The sequence below is a fragment of the Prinia subflava genome, chromosome 23, assembly GCF_021018805.1.
Source record: "Prinia subflava isolate CZ2003 ecotype Zambia chromosome 23, Cam_Psub_1.2, whole genome shotgun sequence".
NCBI classification, from domain to species: domain Eukaryota; kingdom Metazoa; phylum Chordata; class Aves; order Passeriformes; family Cisticolidae; genus Prinia; species Prinia subflava.
In genome coordinates this window covers 2,345,876-2,370,554 of record NC_086269.1, presented here as the reverse complement: position 1 = coordinate 2,370,554, position 24,679 = coordinate 2,345,876, and the positions used below count along the sequence as shown (strand labels likewise).

General features: G+C 59.8%; 1 protein-coding gene across 1 annotated transcript in view; it reads right to left on the bottom strand.

Moving 5' to 3' along the window:
- LOC134561358 (phosphatidylinositol 4-phosphate 3-kinase C2 domain-containing subunit beta-like) overlaps positions 1 to 24,435 on the bottom strand; it is a 38,483-nt gene extending 14,048 nt beyond the window's left edge. The window contains exons 1-11 of the mRNA XM_063418280.1: positions 24,262 to 24,435; positions 15,040 to 15,957; positions 13,949 to 14,049; positions 13,103 to 13,257; positions 11,702 to 11,822; positions 7,695 to 7,806; positions 6,174 to 6,253; positions 5,430 to 5,493; positions 4,009 to 4,155; positions 3,620 to 3,653; positions 1,988 to 2,183 (exon numbers count right to left, since the gene is read on the bottom strand). Coding sequence (XP_063274350.1) covers positions 1,988 to 2,183; positions 3,620 to 3,653; positions 4,009 to 4,155; positions 5,430 to 5,493; positions 6,174 to 6,253; positions 7,695 to 7,806; positions 11,702 to 11,822; positions 13,103 to 13,257; positions 13,949 to 14,049; positions 15,040 to 15,957; positions 24,262 to 24,420 — 2,087 coding nt within the window. The 5' untranslated portion in view covers positions 24,421 to 24,435. The remainder of the gene's footprint in view (positions 1 to 1,987; positions 2,184 to 3,619; positions 3,654 to 4,008; positions 4,156 to 5,429; positions 5,494 to 6,173; positions 6,254 to 7,694; positions 7,807 to 11,701; positions 11,823 to 13,102; positions 13,258 to 13,948; positions 14,050 to 15,039; positions 15,958 to 24,261) is intronic.
- Between the last annotated feature and the right edge of the window lie 244 nt (positions 24,436 to 24,679).

Below are 24,679 nucleotides of genomic sequence, written 5' to 3'. Positions count from 1 at the left end.
GGGGCTTTACCAGGGCCTTTGGAGCCCCCAAATCCTTTCCCGAGGATGGGAAAGGGGTGAGAGGGCTTTGTCAGGGCCCCCAGAACCCCTAAATGCTTCCCCAAGGATGGGAAAGGAGTGAAGCTTTACCAGAAACACCAGAACCCCTAAATCCTCTCCCAGGGCCACTGGAGCCCCCTTATTTGGGCCACTGGAGCCCCTAAATCCTTCCCCGAGGATGAGAAAAGGGTGAGGAGGCTTTATCAGGGCCCCCAGAACCCCTAAATCCTTCCCCAAGGATGGGAAAGGGTTGGAGGGGGGGGCTTTACCAGAGCATTTGGAGCCCCCAAATCCTTTGCTGAGGATGAAAAAGGGGTGAGGCTTTACCGGAGCATTTGGAGCCCCCAAATCCTTTGCTGAGGATGGGAAAGGGGTGAGGGGGCTTTTCCAGGGCCTTTGGAGCCCCCAGATCCCTCCTCGAGGATGGGAAAAGGGCACAGAACGGGGCCACCCCCCCTCCCCGATGTCCCCACGCCATATGGCACGGCGCATTCCGGCACACGGGGGGGCCCTGCCGTGCGGCAGGTGCCGAGCGACAATCGGGGCAGGGCTGCGACAATCCGGGCAGGGCTGCGACAATCCGGGCAGGGCTGCGGGGCGCGGGGGTCAGGGGCTGGCGGCATTTCCCAGGCTCGCCGCTTTGTTCGCAGCCACTCACCAAGGGGAATACATTAAGGACAAGGACAAAGGCGAGGGGTCCCCGGCGGGGCGGCTCTGCCGGCGCCGCTGTCGCCACCCCCCGGTCCCCTCCCGGTCCCCTCCCGAGCCGGGCACGGGCACCGAGGAGCGGGACAAAGGGGCCACGCCGCTGTCGCGGGGCCGCTGTCGCGTGGGGCCATCTGTCACCTCCCCCGGGTGGCGCGGTGGCCTCGGGATGAGCCGGCCCGGGCTGAGCTGCGGTGACATCCCGAGCTGCGGTGACATCCCGAGCTGCGGTGACATCCCGCCCTGCCCGGCAGTGCCAGCGTTCCCGGGAATGTGCTGGGGTTTTGGGGTGTCCCAATGCCAGCATTCCCAGGAATGTGCTGGGGTTTTGGGTGTCCACTATTCCCAGGAATGTGCTGGGATTTTGGGGATGTCCCAGTGCCAGTATTCCAGGAATGTGCTGGGATTTTGGGGTGTCCCAGTACCACCATTCCCAGGAATGTGCTGGGATTTTGGGGATGTCCCAGTACCACCATTCCCAGGAATGTGCTGGGATTTTGGGGATGTCCCAGTGCCAGTATTCCCAGGGATGTGCTGGAGTTTGGGGTGTCCACTATTCCCAGCAATGTGTTGGGATCTTGGGGTGTCCCAGACACACAGCAGGATTTTGGGGTGTCCCAGTGCCAGTGTTCCCAGGAACAGGCTGGGATTTTCGGGAGCCTCGGACACACAGTGGGATTTTGGGGTGTCCCAATGCCAGGATTCCCAGGAACAGGCTGGGATTTTGGGGTGACCCAGTGCCAGCGTTCCCATGAACAGAACAGGTTTTGGGGTGTCCAGTATTCTCAGGAATGTGCTGGGATTTTGGGGTGTCCCAGTGCCACCATTCCCAAGAACACAGTGGGATTTGGGGGTGTCCCAGACACAAGGTGGGATTTTGGTGGGTCTTGGACACACAGTGGGATTTTGGGGTGTCCCAGTGCCAGCATTCCTAAGAACACAGTGGGATTTTGGGGGGTCTCAGACACACGGTGGGATTTTGGGGTGTCCGGTGCCACCACCCCCAGCCCTGTCCTGGGATTTTGGGGTGTCCCAGCATCCCCATTCCCATGGCAGGACTTTGGGCCATCCCAGGCGCTGGCCCTGCCAATTCCACCCCTCTCAGGACACCCCACCACCCCCACACCCTCCACTCTCACCATTCCCATTTCCCTCTCCCTCCAACCCCTCCGGCTGTGCCTCCCCCCAATCCCCGACATTCCCGGGAATTCCTGGGACCCCCGCAGCCCCGGGGGGCGCTCACCTGGCGGCCCAGGTGATGGGGATGCGGTGGGTGGCGTAGACGGTGAAGGCCAGCGGGCAGGGCAGCAGCCGCGCCTCCTGCGCCGCGCCCAGGCGCCGGCTCCCGGCCGCCGCCGGCTGGAAATCGGCGTTGAAGGTGCTGCAGTAGAGCTCCACCAGGTTGAGGATGGCGGCCGTGAGGCTCTCCACGATCCGCTCTGCCGGGGGGGACACCGGGGGGATCTGTCAGTCGCTCAGGGATCCACTGATCCCTCAGGGATCCATTGATCCCTCGTGGATCCATCAATCCCTGAAGGATCTGTCAATCCCTAAGGAAAATGGGGCAGGGGTCCATCAGTCCCTCAGGGAAATGGGGCAGGGGTCTGTCAGTCCCTCAGGGAAATGGGGCAGGGGTCTGTCAGTCCCTCAGGGATCCGTTAATCCCTCAGGGATCCAGGGCAGGGATCTGTCAGTCCCGCAGGGATCCGTAGATCCCTCAGGGATCCATCAATCCCTTGTGGATCCATCGGCCCCTCAGGGATCCGTCGATCCTTCAGGGATCTGGGGCAGGGATCCGTCAGTCCCTCAGGGATCCATCAATCCCTTGTGGATCCATCAATCCCTGAAGGATCTGTCAATCCCTCAGGAAAATGGGGCAGGGGTCCATCAGTCCCTCAGGGAAATGGGCAGGGGTCTGTCAGTCCCTCAGGGATCCATAGATCCCTCAGGGATCCATCGATCCTTCAGGGATTTGGAGCAGGGATCCGTCAGTCCCTCAGGGAAATGGGGCAGGGGTCTGTCAGTCCCTCAGGGATCCGTCAATCCCTCAGGGATCCAGGGCAGGGATCTGTCAGTCCCTCAGGGATCCATCGATCCCTCAGGGATCCATCGATCCCTCAGGGAAATGGGGCAGGGGTCTGTCAGTCCCTCAGGGAAATGGGGCAGGGATCTGTCAGTTCCTCAGGGATCCACTGATCCCTCATGGATCCATTGATCCCTCAAGGATCCATCAAATCTCAGGGAAATGGGGGCATGGATCCATCAGTCCCTCAGGGATCCGTCAATCCCTCAAGGATCCATCAATCCCTTAGGAATCCATGAATCCCTAAGGGAAATGGGGGCAGGGATCTGTCAGTCCCTCATGGATCCATCAATCCTTCATGGATCCATGAATCCCTCACGGATCCACTGATCCCTCAGCGATTCATCAATCCCACAAGGAAATGGCGCAGGGATCCGTCAACCCCTCACAGATCCATCAATCCCTTAGGAATCCATGAATCCCTCAGGAAAACAAGGACAGGGATCCATCAATCCCTCAGGAATCCATCGATCCCTCAAGGATCAATCCCTCAAATCCGGATTTGGGCCCCCCTGTGCTGCTTCCCCCCCACCCAGGGATGAATTAATGACAGGGAAAATTCCCAACTTCCCATTTGGGGTGAGGGGAATTCCAGGTTTCCCCTCTGGAGTTCACAAGGAGCAACAACACCCCCCAAAATCCTCCTTTTTTTTCTATTTTTTTTTGGTTTTTGTTTAACCAGACCGGTTTCCAACCCGTTTTTTGGCCTCGAGAATGGGAGGAGGAGTTTGGAGATGAAAAAGCACCGCGAACTTGAGCCCAGAAAGAGCAGCAGGAGAAGAGAAGAAATACCTCGATTTTCCCTCTTGGCCAGAACAGTTGGATCCTGTGGAGGGAAAGGGGGAAATAAAAAAAAGAAAAAAAATCCACAGAAAAAAAGGGAAAAAATCACAAAAAAAAAAAAAAAAAAAGAGAGAAACTACTAAAAAATAAAAAAGAAAACCCACAAAATAAAAAAAAAAGAAACCACAAGAAACCCCAGAGCTCCAGCCCGACTCTGCCAAGGCGGATTTTACGTAACCACCCCGTGCTGCCAGCTCCAGGCTGCTCCCGGCTATTCAGGGATTTTCCACGTGGTGGAAAAGAGGGAGAGCAGCCAGATGTGATTTTTTTTTTTTTTTTCTTTTCTTTTCCCCCTCCTCTCGCAGCTCCTGAGCTCCCTCTCACCCCGCGGGTCTCACCTTTTGGATTTTGGGCTGCATGCGGGACGGGCAGGGCGGCATCTGGTTGAGGGCAGCCGTGATCTCCTGTGACTCCACGGCCGCCAGGGCGTTGCAGATGGCCATGACAGCCTGGACCACCCGCTCGGCCTTGGGCGAGAAATCCCCCTGCCAGGGGGGACAGGGGCTGAGTGGGACCCCCGAGCTGGCCCTGCCAGGGGGGACACCCCAGCTGGCCCCTGTCACACCCCTGGCTTCGCGGTGTTCCCGTTTCTTTAGGTGGATTTTAGGGGAAAATTCTTTCTCCAGAGGGTGGAGGGTGTTGGGATGGGCATGGCCAGAGCTCGAGGAGAATTTGGGGGTTTTCCAATGGGTTTTGGGGTGCCCGTGTCCCCATCTCCCTGCCGGGGGGGACAGGGGCTGAGCGGGACCCCCCAGCTGGCCCTGCCAGGGGGGACACCCCAGCTGGCCCCTGTCACACCCCCGGCACGATCTGTGCCACAGCTTTGCGGTGTTCCCGTTTCTTTAGGTGGATTTTAGGGGAAAAACTTCTTTCCCTGGAGGGTGGTGGGTGTTGGGAAAGGATCCCCAGGATGGGCATGGCCAGAGCTCCAGGAGAGTTTGTGGGGTTCCCCTATGGATTCTGGGGTTGGTTTTGGGGTGCCCCTGACCAGGGGGGACCCCTGAGCTGGCCCCTGTCACACCCCTGGCTTTGCGGTGTTCCCGTCTCTTTAGGTGGATTTTAGGGGAAAAAGTTCTTTCCCTGGAGGGTGATGGGCAATGGGGAAAGTTCCCCAATCCTGGGACGCTCAGGGAATGGGCATGGCCAGAGCTCCAGGAGAATTTGGGGGCTCCTCTATGGGTTTTGGGGTGGATCTTGGGGTGGGTTTTGGGGTTTCGGGGTGCCTCTGACCCTGTTTTCCCTCGTTGCAGAGGCTGTCCCAGGCAGCATCCGCATGGCCGAGCACTTTTGCCAGGGATTTTGGGGTTCAGGGTGGGATTTTGGGGTGCAGGGCGGGATTTTGGGGTTCAGGGTCGGGTTTTGGGGTGCAGGGTCGGGTTTTGGAGTGTCTGTGCAGGATTTTGGGGTACAGGGTGGAATTTTGGGGTGCAGGGCGGGATTTTGGGGTTCAGGGTGGGATTTTGGGGTGCAGGGTGGAATTCTGGGGTGCAGGGCGGGATTTTGGGGTTCAGGGTGGGATTTTGGGGTACAGGGTGGAATTTTGGGGTGCAGGGTGGGGTTTTGGAGTGTCTGTGCAGGGCCAGGAGTTGGGATTGATAATCCCTTGTGGATCCCTTCCCACCGCGGGTATTCCAGGATTCCTGATCTGAGAATCCCAACAGGAAAAGAGGAAAGGACCCACCCCGAAGTGACCCCAAAGTGACCCCAAAGTGACCCCGAGGCCACCCCAAGGTCACCCCAAGGCCACCGCTGGCCTCACCTCGGCCGCCAGGAACGCGTCCACCTCGTTGTGGAAGGTGTCGAAGAGGAGACTCAGGGCCTGCCTGGGGGACAGGGGACAGCGCTCAGCCCCGGCTGGGGACACGCGGGGACAGTGCCACCATGTGCCCCTGATGTGGGGACAGTGCCACTGTGTGCCACCGACACGGGAATTGGGGACAGTGCCACCGTGTGCCCCTGATATGGGGACAATGCCCTGTGTCCCCCTGGGTGGCACTGGGGACAATGCCACCATGCCCCCCTGGGTGGCACTGGGGACAATGCCACCATGCCCCCCTGGGTGGCACTGGGGACAGTGCCACTGTGTCCCCCCGGGTGGCACTGGGGACAGTGCCACTGTGTCCCCCTTGGTGGCACTGGGGACAGTGCCCCGTGTCCCCCTGGGTGGCACTGGGGACAATGCCACCGTGTCCCCCTGGGTGGCACTGGGGACAATGCCACCATGCCCCCCTGGGTGGCACTGGGGACAGTGCCACTGTGTCCCCCCGGGTGGCACTGGGGACAGTGCCTCGTGTCCCCCTGGGTGGCACTGAGGACAATGCCCCGTGTCCCCCTGGGTGGCATGGGGAGAGTGCCACTGTGTCCCCCTGGGTGGCACTGGGGGCAGTGGCCTGTGTCCCCCTGGGTGGCACTGGGGACAGTGCCACTGTGTCCCCCCGGGTGGCACTGGGGACAGTGCCACCGTGTCCCCCCGGGTGGCATGGGGACAGTGCCACCCCCGTACCTGCTGATGGTCTGTTTGATGGGCCGCTCCTGCAGGTGGATGCAGTGGTTGAGGGTGGAGGGGCTGCGGTCATCGCTGGCCTGGGGACACAGGGAGGTGACACCCACCTGTCATTGTCCCGGGAGTGACACCGACACTTCACTGTCCCAGGAAGTGACACCGACCCCTCGGTGGCCCACAGAGGTGACACCAACTTCGCAGTGTCCCAGGGAGGTGTCCCAGGGAGGTGACAGTGACCCCGTAGTGTCCCCTGGAGGTGACACTGACACCCTGGTGACCCCGTGGTGTTCCCCGAAGGTGACAGTGACCCCCCAATGTCCCAGGGATGTGTTCCAAGGAGGTGTTCCTGGGAGGTGACAGTGACCCCCGGTGTCCCCTGGAGGTCACACCGACCCCGTGGTGTCCCCAGAGGTGACAGTGACCCCAGTATCCCCCGGAGGTGACAGTGACCCTGTGGTGTCCCCAGAGGTGACAGTGACCCCTCGGAGTCCCAGGGAGGTGTCCCCCAGAGGTGACAGTGACCCCCCAGTGTCCCACGGAGCAGTCCCAAGGGAGTGGCAGTGACTCCCATTGTCCCCCAGAGGTGACAGTGACCCTGTGGTGTCCCCCCGGAGGTCACACGGACCCCTCGGTGTCCCCCGGAGGTGACAGTGACCCTGTGGTGTCCCGAGAGGTGACAGTGACCCCAGTGTCCCCCCGGAGGTCACACGGACCCCTTGGTGTCCCCCGGAGGTGACAGTGACCCTGTGGTGTCCCCAGAGGTGACAGTGACCCCAGTGTCCCCCGGAGGTCACACCGACCCCGTGGTGTCCCCTGGGGGTGACAGTGACCCTGTGGTGTCCCAGGAGGTGACAGTGACCCTGTGGTGTCCCCCTGGAGGTGACACCGACCCCTCAGTGTCCCCAGGAAGTGACAGTGACCCCCATTGTTCCCCGGAGGTGACAGTGACCCCGTGGTGTCCCCCGGAGGTGACAGTGACCCCGGTGTCCCCCCAGAGGTGACAGTGACCCCCGGTGTCCCCCTGGAGTCACACCGACCCCGTGGTGTCCCTGGAGGTGACAGTGACCCCTCGGTGTCCCCGGAGGTGACAGTGACCCCTCGGTGTCCCCCCGGAGGTGACAGTGACCCCGTGGTGTCCCCAGAGGTGACAGTGACCCCGTGGTGTCCCCAGAGGTGACAGTGACCCCCATTGTTCCCCGGAGGTGACAGTGACCCTGTGGTGTCCCCCGGAGGTGACAGTGACCCCATGGTATCCCCCGGAGGTGACAGTGACCCCCGGTGTCCCCCTGGAGTCACACCGACCCCGTGGTGTCCCTGGAGGTGACAGTGACCCTGTGGTGTCCCCAGAGGTGACAGTGACCCCGGTGTCCCCAGAGGTGACAGTGACCCCCGGTGTCCCCCTGGAGTCACACCGACCCCGTGGTGTCCCTGGAGGTGACAGTGACCCTGTGGTGTCCCCAGAGGTGACAGTGACCCCTCGGTGTCCCCAGAGGTGACAGTGACCCCGGTGTCCCCACGCACCGTCCGGGCCAGCTCCCCTCGTGCCGCCCTCCTGTGCAGCAGCTGCAGCCGGATGTCGATGTCGAATTTCCGGCAGTGCTGGATGTGCTCGTGGCTGCCCAGCGCGTGTTTGCTGCGGGGACAGGGACACACGGGGACACGTCACCCCACGGCCTGGAATCCCAGCTGGGTGTCCCAAAATCCCACCTGGATGCCCCAAAATGCCACCTCGGGTCCCCAACCCCCAAATCCCACCTGAGTGTCCCAAAATCCTGCTTGGAGTGTCCCAAAATCCCACCTGTACTGTCCCAAAATCCAGCTTGGAGTATCCCCAAAATCCTGCCTGGGTGTCCCAAAATCCTGCCTGGAGTGTCCCCAAAATCCTGCCTGGAGTGTCCCAAAATCCCACCTCAGGGTTCCCCATCCCAAAATCCTGCCTGGATGCCCCAAAATCCTGCTTGGAGTGTCCCAAAATCCAGCTTGGAGTATCCCCAAAATCTCGCCTGGAGTGTTCCAAAATCCCACCTGGAGTGTCCCCAAAATCCCACCTTGGGGTACCCCATCCCAAAATCCCATCTGGATGCCCCAAAATCCAGCTTGGAGTATCCCCAAAATCCTGCCTTGAGTGCCCCAAAATCCCACCTGGAGTGCCCCAAAATCCCACCTGGAGTGCCCCAAAATCCCGCCTGGAGTGTCCCAAAACCCCGCCTTGGGTCCCCAGTCCCAAAATCCTGCCTGGATGCCCCAAAATTCTGCCTGGAATGCTCCAAAATCCCACGTGACTGCCTCCAAATCCCACCTCGGGTCCCGCATCCCAAAATCCTGCCTGGATGCCCCAAAATCACGGCTGGAATGCCCCAAAATCTGGCTTGGAGTGGCCCCAAAATCCCACCTGGGTGCCCCAAATCCCACCTGGAGTATCCCAGAATTCGGTTTAGAGTGTCCCCAAAATCCCACCTTGGGGTCCCCCATCCCAAAATCCTGCCTGCGTGCCCCAAAATCCGGCTTGGAGTATCCCCAAAATCCTGCCTGGAGTGCCCCAAAATCCCACCTGGAGTGTCCCAAAATCCCACCTGGATGCCCCAAAATCCCACCTGGAGTGCCCCGAAATCCCACCTGGATGCCCCAAAATCCCACCTGGAGCGTCCCAAAATCCTGCTTGGAGTGTCCCAAAATCCAGCTTGGAGTGTCCCAAAATCCCACCTCGGGTTCCCCATCCCAAAATCCTGCCTGGATGCCCCAAAATCCTCCCTTGAGTGCCCCAAAATCCTGCTTGGAGTGTCCCAAAATCCAGCTTGGAGTATCCCCAAAATCTCGCCTGGAGTGTTCCAAAATCTCCCCTGGAGTATCCCCAAAATCCTGCCTGGGGTATCCCAAAATCCCACATGGGGTGTCCTAAAATCCCTCCTGGAGTGCCCCAAAATGCCACCTCGGGTCCCCAACCCCCAAATCCCACCTGAGTGACCCAAAATCCTGCTTGGAGTGTCCCAAAATCCCACCTGTACTGTCCCAAAATCCCACCTCGGGTCCCCAGTCCCAAAATCCTGCCTGGATGCCCCAAAATTCTGCCTGGAATGCTCCAAAATCCCACATGACTGCCTCCAAATCCCACCTCGGGTCCCGCATCCCAAAATCCTGCCTGGAGTGCCCCAAAATCACGGCTGGAATGCCCCAAAATCCTGCCTGGGTGTCCCAAAATCCCACCTGGGTGCCCCAAATCCCACCTGGGTGCCCCAAATCCCACCTGGAGTGCCCCAAAATTCGGTTTAGAGTGTCCCCAAATTCCCACCTTGGGGTCCCCCGTCCCAAAATCCTGCCTGTGTGCCCCAAAATCCAGCTTGGAGTATCCCCAAAATCCCAGCTGGGTGCCTCCAAATCCCATCTGAGTGCCCCAAAATCCCACCTGGAATGCCCCAAAATCTCACCTGGAGTGTCCCAAAATCCCACCTCGTGTCCCGCATCCCAAAATCCTGCCTGGAGTGTCCCGAAATCCTGCCTGGAGTGTCCCAAAATCCTGCTTGGAGTGCCCCAAAATCCCATCTGGGTGCCCCAAATCCCATCTGGGTGCCCCAAAATCCCATCTGGGTGCCCCAAATCCCATCTGGGTGCCCCAAAATCCCATCTGGGTGCCCCAAATCCCACCTGGGTGTCCCCAAATCCCACCTGGGTGTCCCCAAGTCCCTCCTGCCTTCCCCTCCCCAGATCCCGCCTCCCTGCAGCCCTGGCTGTGGCTCAGGGCCGCTGCCCCGCCTGCCCCGGGACCTTTGTGGCCCCAGGAAAGCCAAAGAATGAGGAATTGTTCTCCCTCCTTCCCCTGCCAGGACCCGGCTGCAGGAGCCTGCAAGACCCGGCTGGAGGAGCCTGTCTGCCAGGACCTGGCTGGAGGAGCCTGTCTGCCAGGACCTGGCTGGAGGATCCTGCCAGGACCTGGCTGGAGGATCCTGCCAAGACCTGGCTGGAGGAGCCTGTCTGCCAGGACCCGGCTGGAGGATCCTGCCAGGACCCGGCTGGAGGATCCTGCCAGGACCCGGCTGGAGGAGCCTGCCAGGACCCGGCTGGAGGATCCTGCCAGGACCTGGCTGGAGGAGCCTGCCAGGACCTGCCTGCGATCCACATCCCTCTCCCGGGATTTCCCGGCCTGGGAGAAGCCGGGCTCCTCTCCTTGGCGTGGAATTCTCCTCCAAAAAGCTTTTTTGGCAGCTCCCACCCGGACACCGCCAGGAACGACATTCCCAACACGCGGATTTTGGCTCCAGAGGGGGAAAAAGGAGCGGAGCAGCTCCTGCTGTGCTCGCCGGGATCAGCCCCGGGTGTTCATCACACCCTGGAGCGCCTGGAATAGACTTTCCCTGGTTTATCCCTATTTTTCCCTGGTTTTTTCCATTTTTTCCCTGGTTTCCTACTGGTTTTCCCTTTTTTTTTCCTGATTTTTCCTGGTTTTTCCCTGTTTTTTTTTCCCCTGGTTTTCCCTTAGTTTCTCTTTTTTTCGTGTATTTCCCCTGATTTTCCCTGTTTTTTCCCTGGTTCTTCCCTGTTTTATTCCTATTTTTTCTGTTTTTTCTCTGGTTTTTTCTCTGTTTTTTTCCTGGGTTTTTTGCCATTTTTTCCCCCTGTTTTTTCCACTTGTTTTCCCCCAGTTTCTCCTTGTTTTTCCCCCTCTTTTTCCCCCCTGTTTTTCCCTTGTTTTTCCCCCGTTTTTTCCCCATTTTTTCTGGTTTTTTCCCTGTTTTTCCCCCCTCTTTTTTCCCATTTTTCCCTTGTTTTTCCCCTGCTTTTTTCCCCATTTTTTCTGTTTTTTTCCCGTTTTTCCCCCTCTTTTTTCCCATTTTTCCCTTGTTTTTCCCCCTCTTTTTCCCCATTTTTCCCTTGTTTTCCCCCCGTTTTTTCCCCATTTTTTCTGGTTTTTTCCCTGTTTTTCCCCCCTCTTTTTTCCCATTTTTCCCTTGTTTTTCCCCTGCTTTTTTCCCCATTTTTTCTGTTTTTTTTCCCGTTTTTCCCCCTCTTTTTTCCCATTTTTCCCTTGTTTTTCCCCCTCTTTTTTCCCATTTTTCCCTTGTTTTTCTCTTGGTTTTTTCCCCATTTTTCTGGTTTTTTCCCTGTTTTCCCCCCCTCTTTTTTCCCATTTTTCCCTTGTTTTTCCCCCATTTTTTCCCCATTTTTTCTGGTTTTTTCCCTGTTTTTCCCCCCTCTTTTTTTTCCCATTTTTCCCTTGTTTTTCCCCCGGTTTTTCCCCATTTTTTCTGGTTTTTCCCCCTGTTTTTCCCCCTCTTTTTTCCCATTTTTCCCTTGTTTTTCCCCTGCTTTTTTCCCCATTTTTTCTGTTTTTTTCCCTGTTTTTTCCCCCTCTTTTTCCCATTTTCCCCTTGTTTTTCCCCCGTTTTTTTCCCCATTTTTTCTGTTTTTTTCCCTGTTTTTCCCCCTCTTTTTTCCCATTTTTCCCTTGTTTTTCCTCTGTTTTTTTCCCCATTTTTTCTGGTTTTTTCCCTGTTTTTCCCCCTCTTTCCCCGTCTCCTCCCAGGGCCTCTCACTTCTGCAGGAACTCCTCGAGGCCGCAGATCTTGAGCAGGAAGTCGCCGACGTCCGCGGCGCGCAGCTCGTCGTGGGTGTAGCAGAGCGCCTGGTGAATCAGCAGGTCCACGGTGGAGGAGCCTGCGGGACCGAGAGCGTGAACCGGGAACGGCGGGAACAACGGGAATGGGAATGGGAATGGGAATGGTGGGAACGGGAATGGTGGGATTGGGAATGGTGGGAAAGGTGGAAATGGCGGGAATGAGAATGGCAGGAATGGGAATGGTGGGAATGGGAATGGTGGAATGGGAATGGTGGGAATGGCGGGAATGGCAGGAATGAGAATGGCGGGATTGGGAATGGCGGGAATGGGAATGGCGGGAATGGGAATGGCGGGAACGGGAATGGTGGGAATGGGAATGGTGGGATTGGGAATGGTGGGAATGGTGGGAACAGGAATGGCGGGAACGGCAGGAATGGGAAGGGCGGGAACGGCAGGAATGGGAATGGTGGGAATGGTGGGAATGGTGGGAATGGTGGGAACGGTGGGAACAGGAATGGCGGGAAGGGCGGGAAAGGAAGGAATGGGAATGGCGGCGAGGATGGGAAGGGCGGGAATAGGAATGGCAGGAAGGGTGGGATTGGGAATGGTGGGAATGGTGGGAATGGTGGGAATGGTGGGAATGGTGGGAATGGTGGGAATGGTGGGAACGGCGGAAACAGGAATGGGGGGAAGGGCAGGAAGGGCGGGAAAGGAGGGAATGGGAATGGCGGGAAGGGCGGGATTGGGAATGGTGAGAATGGCAGGAAGGGTGGGAAGGGTGGGAGTGGGAATGGTGGGATTGGGAATGGTGGGAACAGCAGGAACGGCGGGATTGGGAATGGAGGGAATGGCGGGAATGGTGGGAAGGGTGGGAATGGCAGGATTGGTAGGAAAGATGGGAACGGTAGGATTGGTGGGAAAGGCGGGTTTGGGAACGGTGGGATTGGCGGGAATGGCAGGAATGGCAGGATTGGTGGGAATGGCAGGAAGGGTGGGATTGGCGGGAAAGGTGCGATTGGTGGGATTGGTGGGAACAGTGGGAATGGTGGGAATGGTGTGAAAGGCAGGATTGGGAATGGCGGGAATGGTGGGATTGGTGGGAATGGTGGGATTGGTGGGAATGGTGGGAAACATGGGAACGATGGGAATGTTGGGAACAGCAGGAAGTGTGGGAACGGTAGGAATGGTGGGATTGGCAATAACGGCGGGATTGGAGGGAACAGTGGGATTAGCGGGAACGGTGGGAATGGCGGGAACAGTGGGAACAGCAGGAACGGTGGGAACAGCAGGAATGGTGGTAACAGCAGGAATGGTGGGAACGGCGGGAACAGCGGGAATGCCGGAACCGCAGCCGTCCCCGCGGCCGGGCCGCACTCACAGTCGCAGGTGAAGGTGAGCGGCTCCCGCAGGCTGTCACACACCACGGTCACCTTCAGGCCGGCGCCGTGCCCCGCCTGCCCCGCGCCCGCGCTCACCGCGTTCCACACCAGGCCCGTGCCGGGGTAATCCGCGGTGCCGGAGCTGGAGCGCAGCCTGTGGGGGCAGGGACGGCTCAGGGACCCCGCTGGATTTGGGGGGGGGATGTCCCCCCACCCCAAAAATCACCTGGGTGGCCTTGGCACCATGAGGGCTCGGCACCCTTGGGGACAGCCCCTTTTGGTGGCCCTGAATCCCCTTTGGGTGGCCCTGAATCCCCTTTGGGTGGCCCTGAATCCCCTTTGGGTGGCCCTGAACCCCTTTAGGGTGGCCCTGAACCCTCTTGGTGGCCCTAAACCCTTTTAGGGTGGCCCTGAATTCCCTCGGGGTGGCCCTGAATCCTTTTAGGGTGGCCCTGAATCCCCTTGGTGGCCCTGAATCCTTTTAGGGTAGCCCTGAATCGCTTTGGAGTAGCCCTGAAGTTCCTCTGGATGGCCCTGAAGTCCCTTTGGGTGGCCCTGAACCCCTTTGGTGGCCCTGAACCCCTTTGGGTGGCCCTGAACTCTCTTGGTGGCCCTGAATCGCTTTGGGGTAGTCCTGAAGCCCCTCTGGATGGCCCTGAAGTCCCTTTGGATGGCCTTAAAGCCCTTTTTGGTGGCCCTGAATCCCCTTGGGGCAGCCCTGAAGCCCCTCTGGATGGCCCTAAAGCCCCTTTGGTGGCCCTGCAGTTCCTTTTGGTGACCCTAAAGCCCCTTTTGGTGGCCCTGAACCCCATTTGGGTTAATTTTGGGCTATTTTGGGTACTCACACATCCAGCATGTGACAGAAGGCGGCCACCTCCTCGTCGCGCTCCTCGGACACCTCGAAGAGCTCGTAGCCGTTGGCCAGGGCGTGCGGCCGGGGGGCCACCTGTGGGGCAGGGCACGAGCCCGTCAGCCCGGGGCCACCCCAGGGCCCCACGCCCCCGTGGGGACCCCCCGGACCCCCCGTTGGAGCAGCCAGGGCCACCACGGTGGGGACAGAGGTGCCACAGGTGATCCCTTCCAAGCCAAAGCATCCCGGGATTCCGTGTGCTGGTTTGGATGGGATATCGGGAATAAATCCCAGGATTCCATGGGGAATAAATCCCAGGATTCCATGGGGAATAAATCCCGGGATTCCGTGTGCTGGTTTGGACGGGATATCGGGAATAAATCCCGGGATTCCATGGGGAATAAATCCCAGGATTCCGTGTGCTGGTTTGGATGGGATATCGGGAATAAATCCCAGGATTCCATGGGGAATAAATTCCGGGATTCCATGTGCTGGTTTGGATGGGATATCGGGAATAAATCCCAGGATTCCATGGGGAATAAATTCCGGGATTCCGTGTGCTGGTTTGGATGGGATATTGGGAATAAATCCCGGGATTCCATGGGGAATAAATCCCAGGATTCCGTGTGCTGGTTTGGATGGGATATTGGGAATAAATCCCAGGATTCCATGGGGAATAAATTCCAGGATTCCGTGTGATGGTTTGGATGGGATATTGGGAATAAATCCCAGGATTCCATTGGGAATAAATCCCAGGATTCCGTGTGCTGGTTTGGATGGGATATTGGGAATAAATCCCGGGATTCCGTGTGCTGGTTTGGATGGGATATTGGGAATAAATCCCAGGATTCCGTGTGCTGGTTTGGATGGGATGTTGGGAATAAATCCCTCTCTGGGAGGGTGGGGATGGAATTAAGGATGGAATTCCCTGAGAATGCCTCTTCCCACATCCCACACAACATTCCAAGGAGCCACGAGGACGGGACAAGGAGAACCCACCCAGAAGGGCGCCCAGCCCCGCCCCAATCCCAATCCCAATCCCAATCCCAATCCCAATCCCAATCCCAGCCTCGGGAAGCCTCTCACGGGCTCCACGGAGATCCTGCGGTTCCTGTTGGGCGCCAGGTTCTTCCTGTTGCCCGCGCGGGGCCCGAAGGTGCGCGGGGGCACCTGGGGGGGCATGGTCTTGCTCCGAGCCACCGGCTTCCCGCCCGATTCCTTCTCCAGGATGCTCCTGCCCTCCTTCCAGCCCCGGGACGCCTCCCGCAGCACCTCGGACTCGTAGGTGGACTTGAGGTTGAGGCAGGTGATGGCGTCCACGCCGTAGGGATCCTCCTGGGAGATGCGGCGCCCCAGGAGCTTGTCCTGAGCCACCGAGAACATGTTGACGTCCCTGGGCTGGCCGCGGCCCTTTGGGGACAGCGGGGACGCCTTCCCCGAGCTCTGCTGCTGCTGCTGGCCGCCCTCGGGGCCACCCCACAGCGGGTGCCGGGGCGGCAGCGGGGGCGGCGAGAGCTTTTTGGGGGAGCCGCCGGCGCTGTGGGGCTGGGAGCCGTTGAGGGGCTCTCCCAGGAAATCCCTCTGCGATCCCTCCAGGATGAAGAGGTAATCCCCGCTCAGGGGACCCTTCCGCCGCGCCGGGCCGGGCGCGGACGGTGCTTGGGGACCCTCGGGGACGGCGGGGACGCTGTGGCTGAGCGCGGGGTCGGAGCCCGAGAGCCCCCGCGATGATTTGATGCCGGCGCGGCCGTTGGCGTCGGCGGGGTCGTCCCAGGAGATGAGGGGCCGCTGGCGGAGCTGCTGGTTCCTGGCGCGGCTCTGCTCCTTGTCCTGGCGCAGCCGGGACAGGGCGTCGTACTCCATCTGCAGCGCCTCGGCCAGCGCCAGCTCCTTGCGGCTCAGCCCCACCGACTCCAGCGCCGGCCACTGCTCGCCGGGGCCGCGCGGGCCCGACATCGTGCCGGGGTCGGGGTCAGGAGAACGGCATCCTGCTGATCCGGCTGCCTGCGGACCGGGAGAGGAGGGGTTAATGGGTGGGCACCCATGGGTGGGGGGAATAGGGAAAGTAGGGACGAATGGATGGGCACCCAAGGATGGGGGGAATGGGGACAGGTGGGGGGTGAATGGATGGGAACTCCATGGATGGTGGGAATGGGGAAGGTGAGGGATTGATGGGTGGGCACTCAAGGGTGGTGGGAATGGGGACAGGTGGGGGGTGAATGGGAACTCCAGGGATGGGGGGAATGGGGAAGGTGAGGGGTTAAGGGATGGGCACCCAAGGGTGGTGGGAATAGGGAAAGTAGGGATTGATGGATGGGCACCCATGGGTGGTGGGAGTAGGAAAGGTGAGGGATGAATGGATGGGAACTCCATGGATAGTGGGAATGAGGAAAGGTGAGGGATTGATGGATGGGTGTCCATGGGTGGTGGGAATAGGAAAAGTAGGGATGAATGGATGGGAACTCCATGGATGATGGGATGATGGGCACCCATGGGTGGTGGGAATAGGGAAAGGTGAGGGATTGATGGGTGGGCACCCATGGGTGGGGGGAATGTGGACAGGTGAGGGGTTAATGGAGGGGCACCCAAGGGTGGTGGGAATGAGGAATGCTCTGTTGATGCCCCAATTTAGGGTAAAAAGGAGCCACTCCCCCTTCCCAGTAACAACAAACATTGTACTGGGAGCTCTGGCCACCACCGTGCCCATTTTGGGGGAAAATCCTAAAAAAACAGAGCCAGGAGCGCCCTGGGGCCTCCCCCAGCCCCACAAGTGCCCCAGTGACCACCTCCCTCCAGCCCAGGGTGTCCCCAGGCCGGTCCTGGGGGATTTTTGTCACCCCCTGGACACGTCACCGCCCCTGACCCCGAGCTCTGCAGGACCAGATGGTTCCTAATGAGCTCCACAATTCCCACGGGATTTGTCCCTTCCCAGTTCCCTCTCAGCCCCCCAGCACCAGCTCGTCCAGCGATTTTGGTGCTCTCCAGCTGCAAAAAGCAGCTCCAGGAGGGGGCTGAGAGGTCGGGAATGCTCCCTTCCCTTCCCTGGCATTCCGGGCCCTGCTGGCAGCTGCGGCTTTTTCCTGGAAGGGCAGAAATCCCAAAAGCTGGAAGGCGAACAGAGGAAAATCTGCTTTTGACCCAAAAGCAACAAACTGCCGAGTGGATTTTGCGGCTGACGAAGCCACAGCTCCGTGCTGGTCTCCAAGACAAACATCTGCAGCCCGCCGGAGCCCGGAGCGGCGTGTGGGGCTGGGATTGCCGCGGGAATGGGGCTGGGATTGCCGCGGGAATGGGGCTGGAATGGGGTGGGAATGGGGCTGGAATTGCTGTGGGAATGGGGCTGGAATTGCCGTGGGAATGGGGCTGGAATTGCTGCGGGAATGGGGCGGGAATGGGGCGGGAATGGGGTGGGAATGGGGCTGGAATTGCTGCGGGACTGGGGCTGGAATGGGGCTGGAATGGGGCGGGAATGGGGCTGGAATGGGGCTGGGATGGGGCTGGAATGGGGCTGGAATTGCCGTGGGAATGGGGCGGGAATGGGGTGGGAATGGGGTGGGAATGGGGCGGGAATGGGGTGGGAATGGGGCTGGAATGGGGGGGGAATGGGGCTGGAATGGGGGGGAATGGAGCGGGAATGGGGCTGGAATGGGGTGGGAATGGGGCTGGAATGGGGTGGGAATGGGGCTGGAATGGGGTGGGAATGGGGTGGGAATGGGGCTGGAATGGGGTGGGAATGGGGCAGGAATGGGGCTGAAATGGGGTGGGAATGGGGCTGGAATTGCAGCGGGAATGGGGCTGGAATGGGGCTGGAATGGGGTGGGAATGGGGCTGGAATGGGGGGGGAATGGGATGGGAATGGGGCGGGAATGGGGCTGGAATGGGGCGGGAATGGGGCTGGAATTGCCATGGGAATGGGGCGGGAATGGGGCGGGAATGGGGTGGGAATGGGGCTGGAATTGCCGTGAGAATGGGACGGGAATGGGGCGGGAATGGGGTGGGAATGGGGCTGGAATTGCCGTGGGAATGGGGCGGGAATGGGGCTGGAATGGGGCGGGAATGGGGCTGGAATGGGGGGGGAATGGGATGGGAATGGGGCGGGAATGGGGCTGGAATGGGGCGGGAATGGGGCTGGAATTGCCATGGGAATGGGGCGGGAATGGGGCGGGAATGGGGTGGGAATGGGGTGGGAATGGGGCTGGAATGGGGCGGGAATGGGATGGGAATGGGGCGGGAATGGGGCTGGAATGGGGCGGGAATGGGGGGGGAATGGGACGGGAAAGGGGTGGGAATGGGGTGGGAATGGGGCTGGAATGGGGCGGGAATGGGGCGAGAATGGGATGGGAATGGGGCAGGAATGGGGCGGGAATGGGGCGGGAATGGGGCGGGAATGGGGTGGGAATGGGGCAGGAATGGGGCGGGAATGGGGTGGGAATGGGGCGGGAATGAGGCGGGAATGGGGCGGGAATGGGGCTGGAATTGCCATGGGAATGGGGTTTGACCCCACAGAGCTGGAGGAAAGCCGCCCCTGAGGGGTTTTCCTGTCACCAGGGGATGGCACCTGGCTTGGGGACACCATGAGCCGGTGGCTCAGCCCCTTCCCTTCCCAGAGGAGCAAGGGTTTGGAAAATCCCATGGAAAAGCCCCCGGAATTGCCCTCCGGGTGCTGGTCCAGGAGCGGGAATTGCTGCTGGGTCAGAGCCTCCCCCTGCAGGGGTTTTATGGGAATTTTAGTGGTGCCACCCCTAAAGGGGGCTCTGGAGCCCCCCTGTGCCCACCCTGATCCCGGGAAACCCGGCAGGATCCCATGGGATCCCAGGCAGATCCCTGGATCCCCACAGCTAGGGGTGGGATCCCAGGGGAGATCCCTGAGCACCCCCATCCCTCCTTCCTCTCATTCCTCCACACAGGATCCTGCAGGATCCCAGGGCAGATCCCTGGATCCCCATGGCCAGGGATGGGATCCCAGGACAGATCCCTGGATTCCCACAGCCAGGGATGGGATCCCAGGGCAGATCCCAGGATCCCCATGGCCAGGGATGGGATCCCAGGACAGATCCCTGGATTCCCACAGCCAGGGATGGGATCCCAGGGCAGATCCCAGGATCCCCATGGCCAGGGATGGGATCCCAGGACAGATCCCTGGATTCCCATGGCCAGGGATGGGATCCCAGGGGAGATCCCTGGATTCCCACAGCCAGGGATGGGATCCCAGGACAGATCCCTGGATCCCTATGGCCAGGGATGGGATCCCGGGGCAGATCCCTGGATCCCCATGGCCAGGGATGTGATCCCAGGGCAGATCCCTGGATCCCCGTGGCTAGGGATGGGATCCCAGGGCAGATCCCTGGATTCCCACAGCCAGGGATGGGATCCCAGGGCAGATCCCTGGATCCCCATGGGCAGGGATGGGATCCCAGGGCAGATCCCTGGATTCCCACAGCCAGGGATGGGATCCCAGGGCAGATCCCTGGATCCCCACACCAGGAGCCGCCAGCAGGAATTTTCGGGAGAGCAGCAGGAAAGGCCTGGATCTCATCCCAGCGATCCAGCCCCGCTTCCGACCTGTTCTGGAGGATTTTCCTGCCGTTCCAGCTGATTTTTCTCCCAGGGCCAGCCCAGCCCAGCTCTCCGGAGCAGGCAGGATGTGCAGCTGGACGCTGCCAGAGGCTTTTTTCCATCGTTTTCCACGGATTTCCACCCTCGGGAGGAAATCCTGCCCTGGGCAGGTTTGGGATGAGAGAATCCCAAATCCCCGAGTGAGGCAGCCAAAAAAAAAAGAGGGAGAACCTGGAGGGAGCGAGTCCATGATGGGGACAGCGGAGGGGACAAGGGGGAGGACTCCTGGAGCTGAGGGACTTGGGGACAACTGGGGACAACTGGGGACAACTGGGGACAGTGGAGGGGACAAGGGAGAGGCACCTCCTGGAGCTGAGGGCCTTGGGGACAACTGGGGACAACTGGGGACAGTGGAGGGGACAAGGGGGAGGCAACTCCTGGAGCTGAGGGCCTTGGGGACAGTTGGGGACAGTGGAGAGGACAATGGAGGGGACAGTGGAGGGGACAAGGGTGGGGTTGAAGGTGGGAGGCACCTCCTGGAGCTGGATCCATGATGGGGACAGTTGGGGACAGCAGAGGGGACAAGGGGGAGGCAACTCCTGGAGCTGAGTGCCTTGGGGACAACTGGGGACAACTGGGGACAGTGGAGGGGACAAGGGGGAGGCACCTCCCGGAGCTGAGGGCCTTGGGAACAGTTGGGGACAGCTGGGGACAGCGGAGGGGACAGCGGAGGGGACAATGGTGGCACAGAGGTGGAGAGGCACCTCCTGGAACCGAGCCTGTGATGGGGACAACTGGGGACAATAGAGGGGACATTGGAGGGGACAAGGGGACAAGGCTGAAGCGGGGAGGCACCTCCTGGAGGTGAGTGCCTTGGGGACAATTAGGGACAATGGAGGGGACAGTGGAGGGGACAAGGGTGGCACAGAGGTGGAGAGGCACCTCCTGGAACTGAGTTTGTGATGGGGACAGTGGAGGGGACAATGGAGGGGACAGGGGGGTGACAGAGGCACCTCTTGAATGAGTCTGTGATGGGGACAGTTGGAGACAGAGGAGGGGACAATGGAGGGGACAGGTGGGTGACAGATCCCCCCTTTCAAAGACAGCTGTGACACCCCCACTCCTGGCACCAGGGGACCCCACGGTGTCCCCAGCCAGCTCCAGACCCCACCCCGACCCCGGAGCCACCTCCGGAGCCACCTGTCCCTGTCCCCGTGTCACACCCACGCCGGGACTGTCGGAATCTCGCCCCCCCCCCGTCCCGGGCCGAGTTCCGGGGCCGGGGCCGCCCCCGGGGGACGCTGGAGGTGGCGGCGTCGCGCTGTCCCCGGTGCCACCGCCCGTGTCCCATGCAAATCTCGGCTTCCTCCTGCCACCCACCCGGCAGCGGCGGCACAGGGGACAGGAGGGGCTGGAGCCCTAAAAACACCCCAAAAACACCCCAGAAACACCCCAAAACCTACCACAAAAACACCCCAAAAACACCTCAAAAACACCTCAAAAACACCTCAAAAACACCTCAAAAACACCCCAGAAACACCCCAAAAACACCTCAAAAACACCCCAAAACCTACCACAAAAACACCCCAAAAACACCTCAAAAACACCTCAAAAACCACCCCAAAACCTACCACAAAAACACCCCCAAAACCATCCCATAAAACACCACAAAAACAACCCCATGAAACACCACAAAAACTCCTCAAAAACATCTCAATAACACCCAAAAAACCACCTCAATACCACCACAAAAACACCCCCAAAACATCACAAAAACACATCAGAAATACCTCAAAAACACCTCAAAACCACCCCAAAACCACTCCAAAAATCACAAAAACACCTCAAAAACAAACACCCAAACTCGCCCCCACAACACCTCGAAAACAGCCCTTAAAATAGTCCAAAACTGCCCCCAAAATGCTGTAGAACACTCAAATCCCACCCCAATACACCCCAATACACCCCAAAACACTCAAAAATCGCCCCAAAACCACCCTAAGAACGCCTCCAAAACCACACTAAGAACACCCCCAAAACTGCCCCAAAATCGTCACAAAATCACCCCCAAAATGCCCCAAAACACCCCAAAACCACCCCCGAGGGCTGATCCATGTGGAGCCCATCCCGGAATGCGCTGGGAATCAGCAGCAGGATGGACTTGGGATGGATTTGGGGTGGATTTGGGATCGATTTTGGGATGGATTTGGGGTTTGATTTGGGATGGATTTGGGATGGATTTGGGATGAATTTGGGGTTGGATTTGGGATGGATTTGGGGTTGGATTTGGGATGGATTTGGGGATGGATTTGGGATGGATTTTGGGATGGATTTTGGGATGGATTTTGGGATGGATTTGGGGATGGATTTAGGATGAATTTGGGATGGATTTGGGATGGATTTGGGATGGATTTGGGATGGATTTGGGGTGGATTTGGGATCGATTTTGGGATGAATTTGGGGATGGATTTGGGATGGATTTGGGATGGATTTTGGGTGGATTGGGGATGGATTTGGGATGGCCCTCCCTGCCCATCGCTCATCCCGGCGCTCCGGGGCGGCCCCGGGGGATGGATCCCGCTGCCGTATCCATGGAAAACGCTCCAGCCCCTTCCCTGTTGCCATGGGGCGCCTCTCCCGGAGCCAGATGCTCCCGCAGGCCGAGGGGATGCAGGGAGCACATGGATCATCCTGGCACGCGGGGGAAATTCCCAATTCCCATCCCGGTTCGGAATCGCAAATCCCAAAAAAAAGGGAGAATTGCAAATCTCAAAAATCACAGGAAAAAAAAAAATAAAGGAACCCCCAGAGGGTTTAATTTCTGGAGCCACAAACGCATCCATCAACCCCAAATCCAGGAAATTCAACCCCATGGAAGGAAAAAAGGGATTCAGGAGGACTGGGATTGTCATCCTGGGGATTCAGGGTGGACTGGGATCATCCCAAGGTGCTCCCCAAACCCTTTTAGGACCCCATAATCCTCACCAGTCCCATCCCAGTCCCGGAGCTGCTCATCCCGCAGGATTCCCATTGCCACGGGAGTCCAAGGAAAAGCCACAGACACAGAAAACCGGGATGGGGCTGGGAATTCCTCTGCCCGTGGAGGGATCCCTGAGCCTTCCCAGTCCCTGGCCTTGCACAGCCCTTCCCATCCTGGGGTATCCCTGTGCTCCAGCTGTCACATCCCGGTGAATCCCTGAATCCCGGTGAATCCCGGTGAATCCCTGAATCCCGGTGAATCCCAGTGAATCCCAGTGAATTCTGGTGAATCCCTGAATCCCAGTGAATCCCTGAATCCCAGTGAATCCCGGTGAATCCCGGTGAATCCCTGAACCCTGGTGAATCCCAGTATATCCCAGTGAATCCTGGTGAATCCTGGTGAATCCCGGTGAATCCCGGTGAATCCCAGCAATGCTCCCACACGGAGCAGGCAAGGAAAGCCCGGCTGCAGGCTTGGGAAGGAAGGGCTGGGAGGGCCGATCCTCCGGATCCTCTGGATCCTCTGGATCCTCTCCGCAGCCTCCCTCTGGGATTCAGGAGGGTGCTCCAGAGCCGAGGAGGTGGGGCAGGAACCTGGCCGGGGCGGTTATCCCGGGAAATCCGGGATGGGCAGGTTCCCTCACCCCACAGCTCCCTGTTATCCCTTTCCTCCCAGAGAAGGAGGAAAGGATGGATTTTCCTGGGAAATCTGGGCTGCAGGAACATTCTCTCACCCCACAGCTCCCTGTAATCCCGTCCCTGCTGTTCTGGGAAGGAAGGATTGATTTTCCTGGGAATACCAGGCTGCAGGAATATTCCCTCACCCCACAGCTCCCTGTAATCCCGTCCCTCCCTCTCGGGGAAGCAAGGATTGATTTTCCTGGTCACGCTGGTGCTCGCCGAGCTGGGCCCAGATCCCGGGAACAATCCCAGCCCTGCTCACACGAGCAGGGAGGGCTGGAGCTCCCTCACCCACAGGAGCAGCTCCCGAACCGCTGGAATTCCCTATCCGGGAGCGTTCCCGCAGGTTTGGGATCCGCAGGAGCGCAGGGATCCGGGATCCAGCCAGCGTCCTCACAGGAGCCTCCTGCCCCGAAAACCGCGGGGGTTTAGGGCTGGGATTGAGCCACCCCACCACGGCTGGCCTGTCCCTGTCCCTGTCCCTGTCCCTGTCCCTGTCCCTGTCCCTGTCCCTGTCCCTGTCCCTGTCCCTGTCCCTGTCCCCAGCCACTGATCCCAAGGGTGGCATCCCTGCCCAGGGCAGGGGGGTGGGGACCAGAGGGTCCAAATCCCAAAACCAACAGGCAAAACCATTCCAGGATCGTGTGATCCCCATCTCTCCCTATTTCCATGCCCCTGTCCCCATCCCTGTCCTTGTCCCCATCCCTGTCCCTGTCCCTGCCCCCCCGTCCCCAGCCCTGTCCCCCAAACTCCGCCGTCCCTCGGGCTCCAGCTCATTGTTCCGCTCATCCGAACCCCCCAAATCCCCGCGACCCGCGGGGACATTCCGGGACCCCCGGACCCCTCCGGAGCCCTGGGAAGGGAAGGGGCAGCCCCGCGTTCCCCCCGCGGCTTTTGGGGTTCCCGCTGCAGCACCGGGACGAGCCGCGGCTTTTGGGCAGCGCCGGGAAGGCGAGCGGGACCCGCATCCCCCCCGGGAGGGGAAATCACGGATACACAAACCTACATTGAAATAGAAAATAGCAATTTTTTTTTTTTTTGAGCCAGCCCAGCAGAGCCCCCCGCTCCCTCCGCTCCCCGGCGCGGCCCTACCTGCTCCGAGCGGCGGCGGCGGCGGGGCCGGGGATGCGGGAGGAGCCGGGAGGATGCGGGAGGAGCCGGAGGGATGCGGGAGGAGCCGGAGGGAGGCGGGAGCTCCGCGGCGGAGGCGGCGGACAATGGCGGGCGCAGCGCGGGGCGGTGCGGGGCCATCTCCCGGCCGCTCTCCGCATTGCACAGAGCCCGGGCTGGTGTCCCTCAGTGTCCCCCGGTGTCCCTCGGTGTCCCCCTGAGTGTTCCCGGGATGCTCAGCATTGCACAGAGCCGGGCTGGTGTCCCCCGGTGTCTCCCTGAATGTCCCCCGGATATTCTCTGCCACCCTCCGCATCGCACAGAGCCGGGCGTGGTGTCCCCCAGTGTCCCCCAGTGTCCCCCAGTGTCCCCCGGTGTCCCCGGGATATTCTCTGCCACC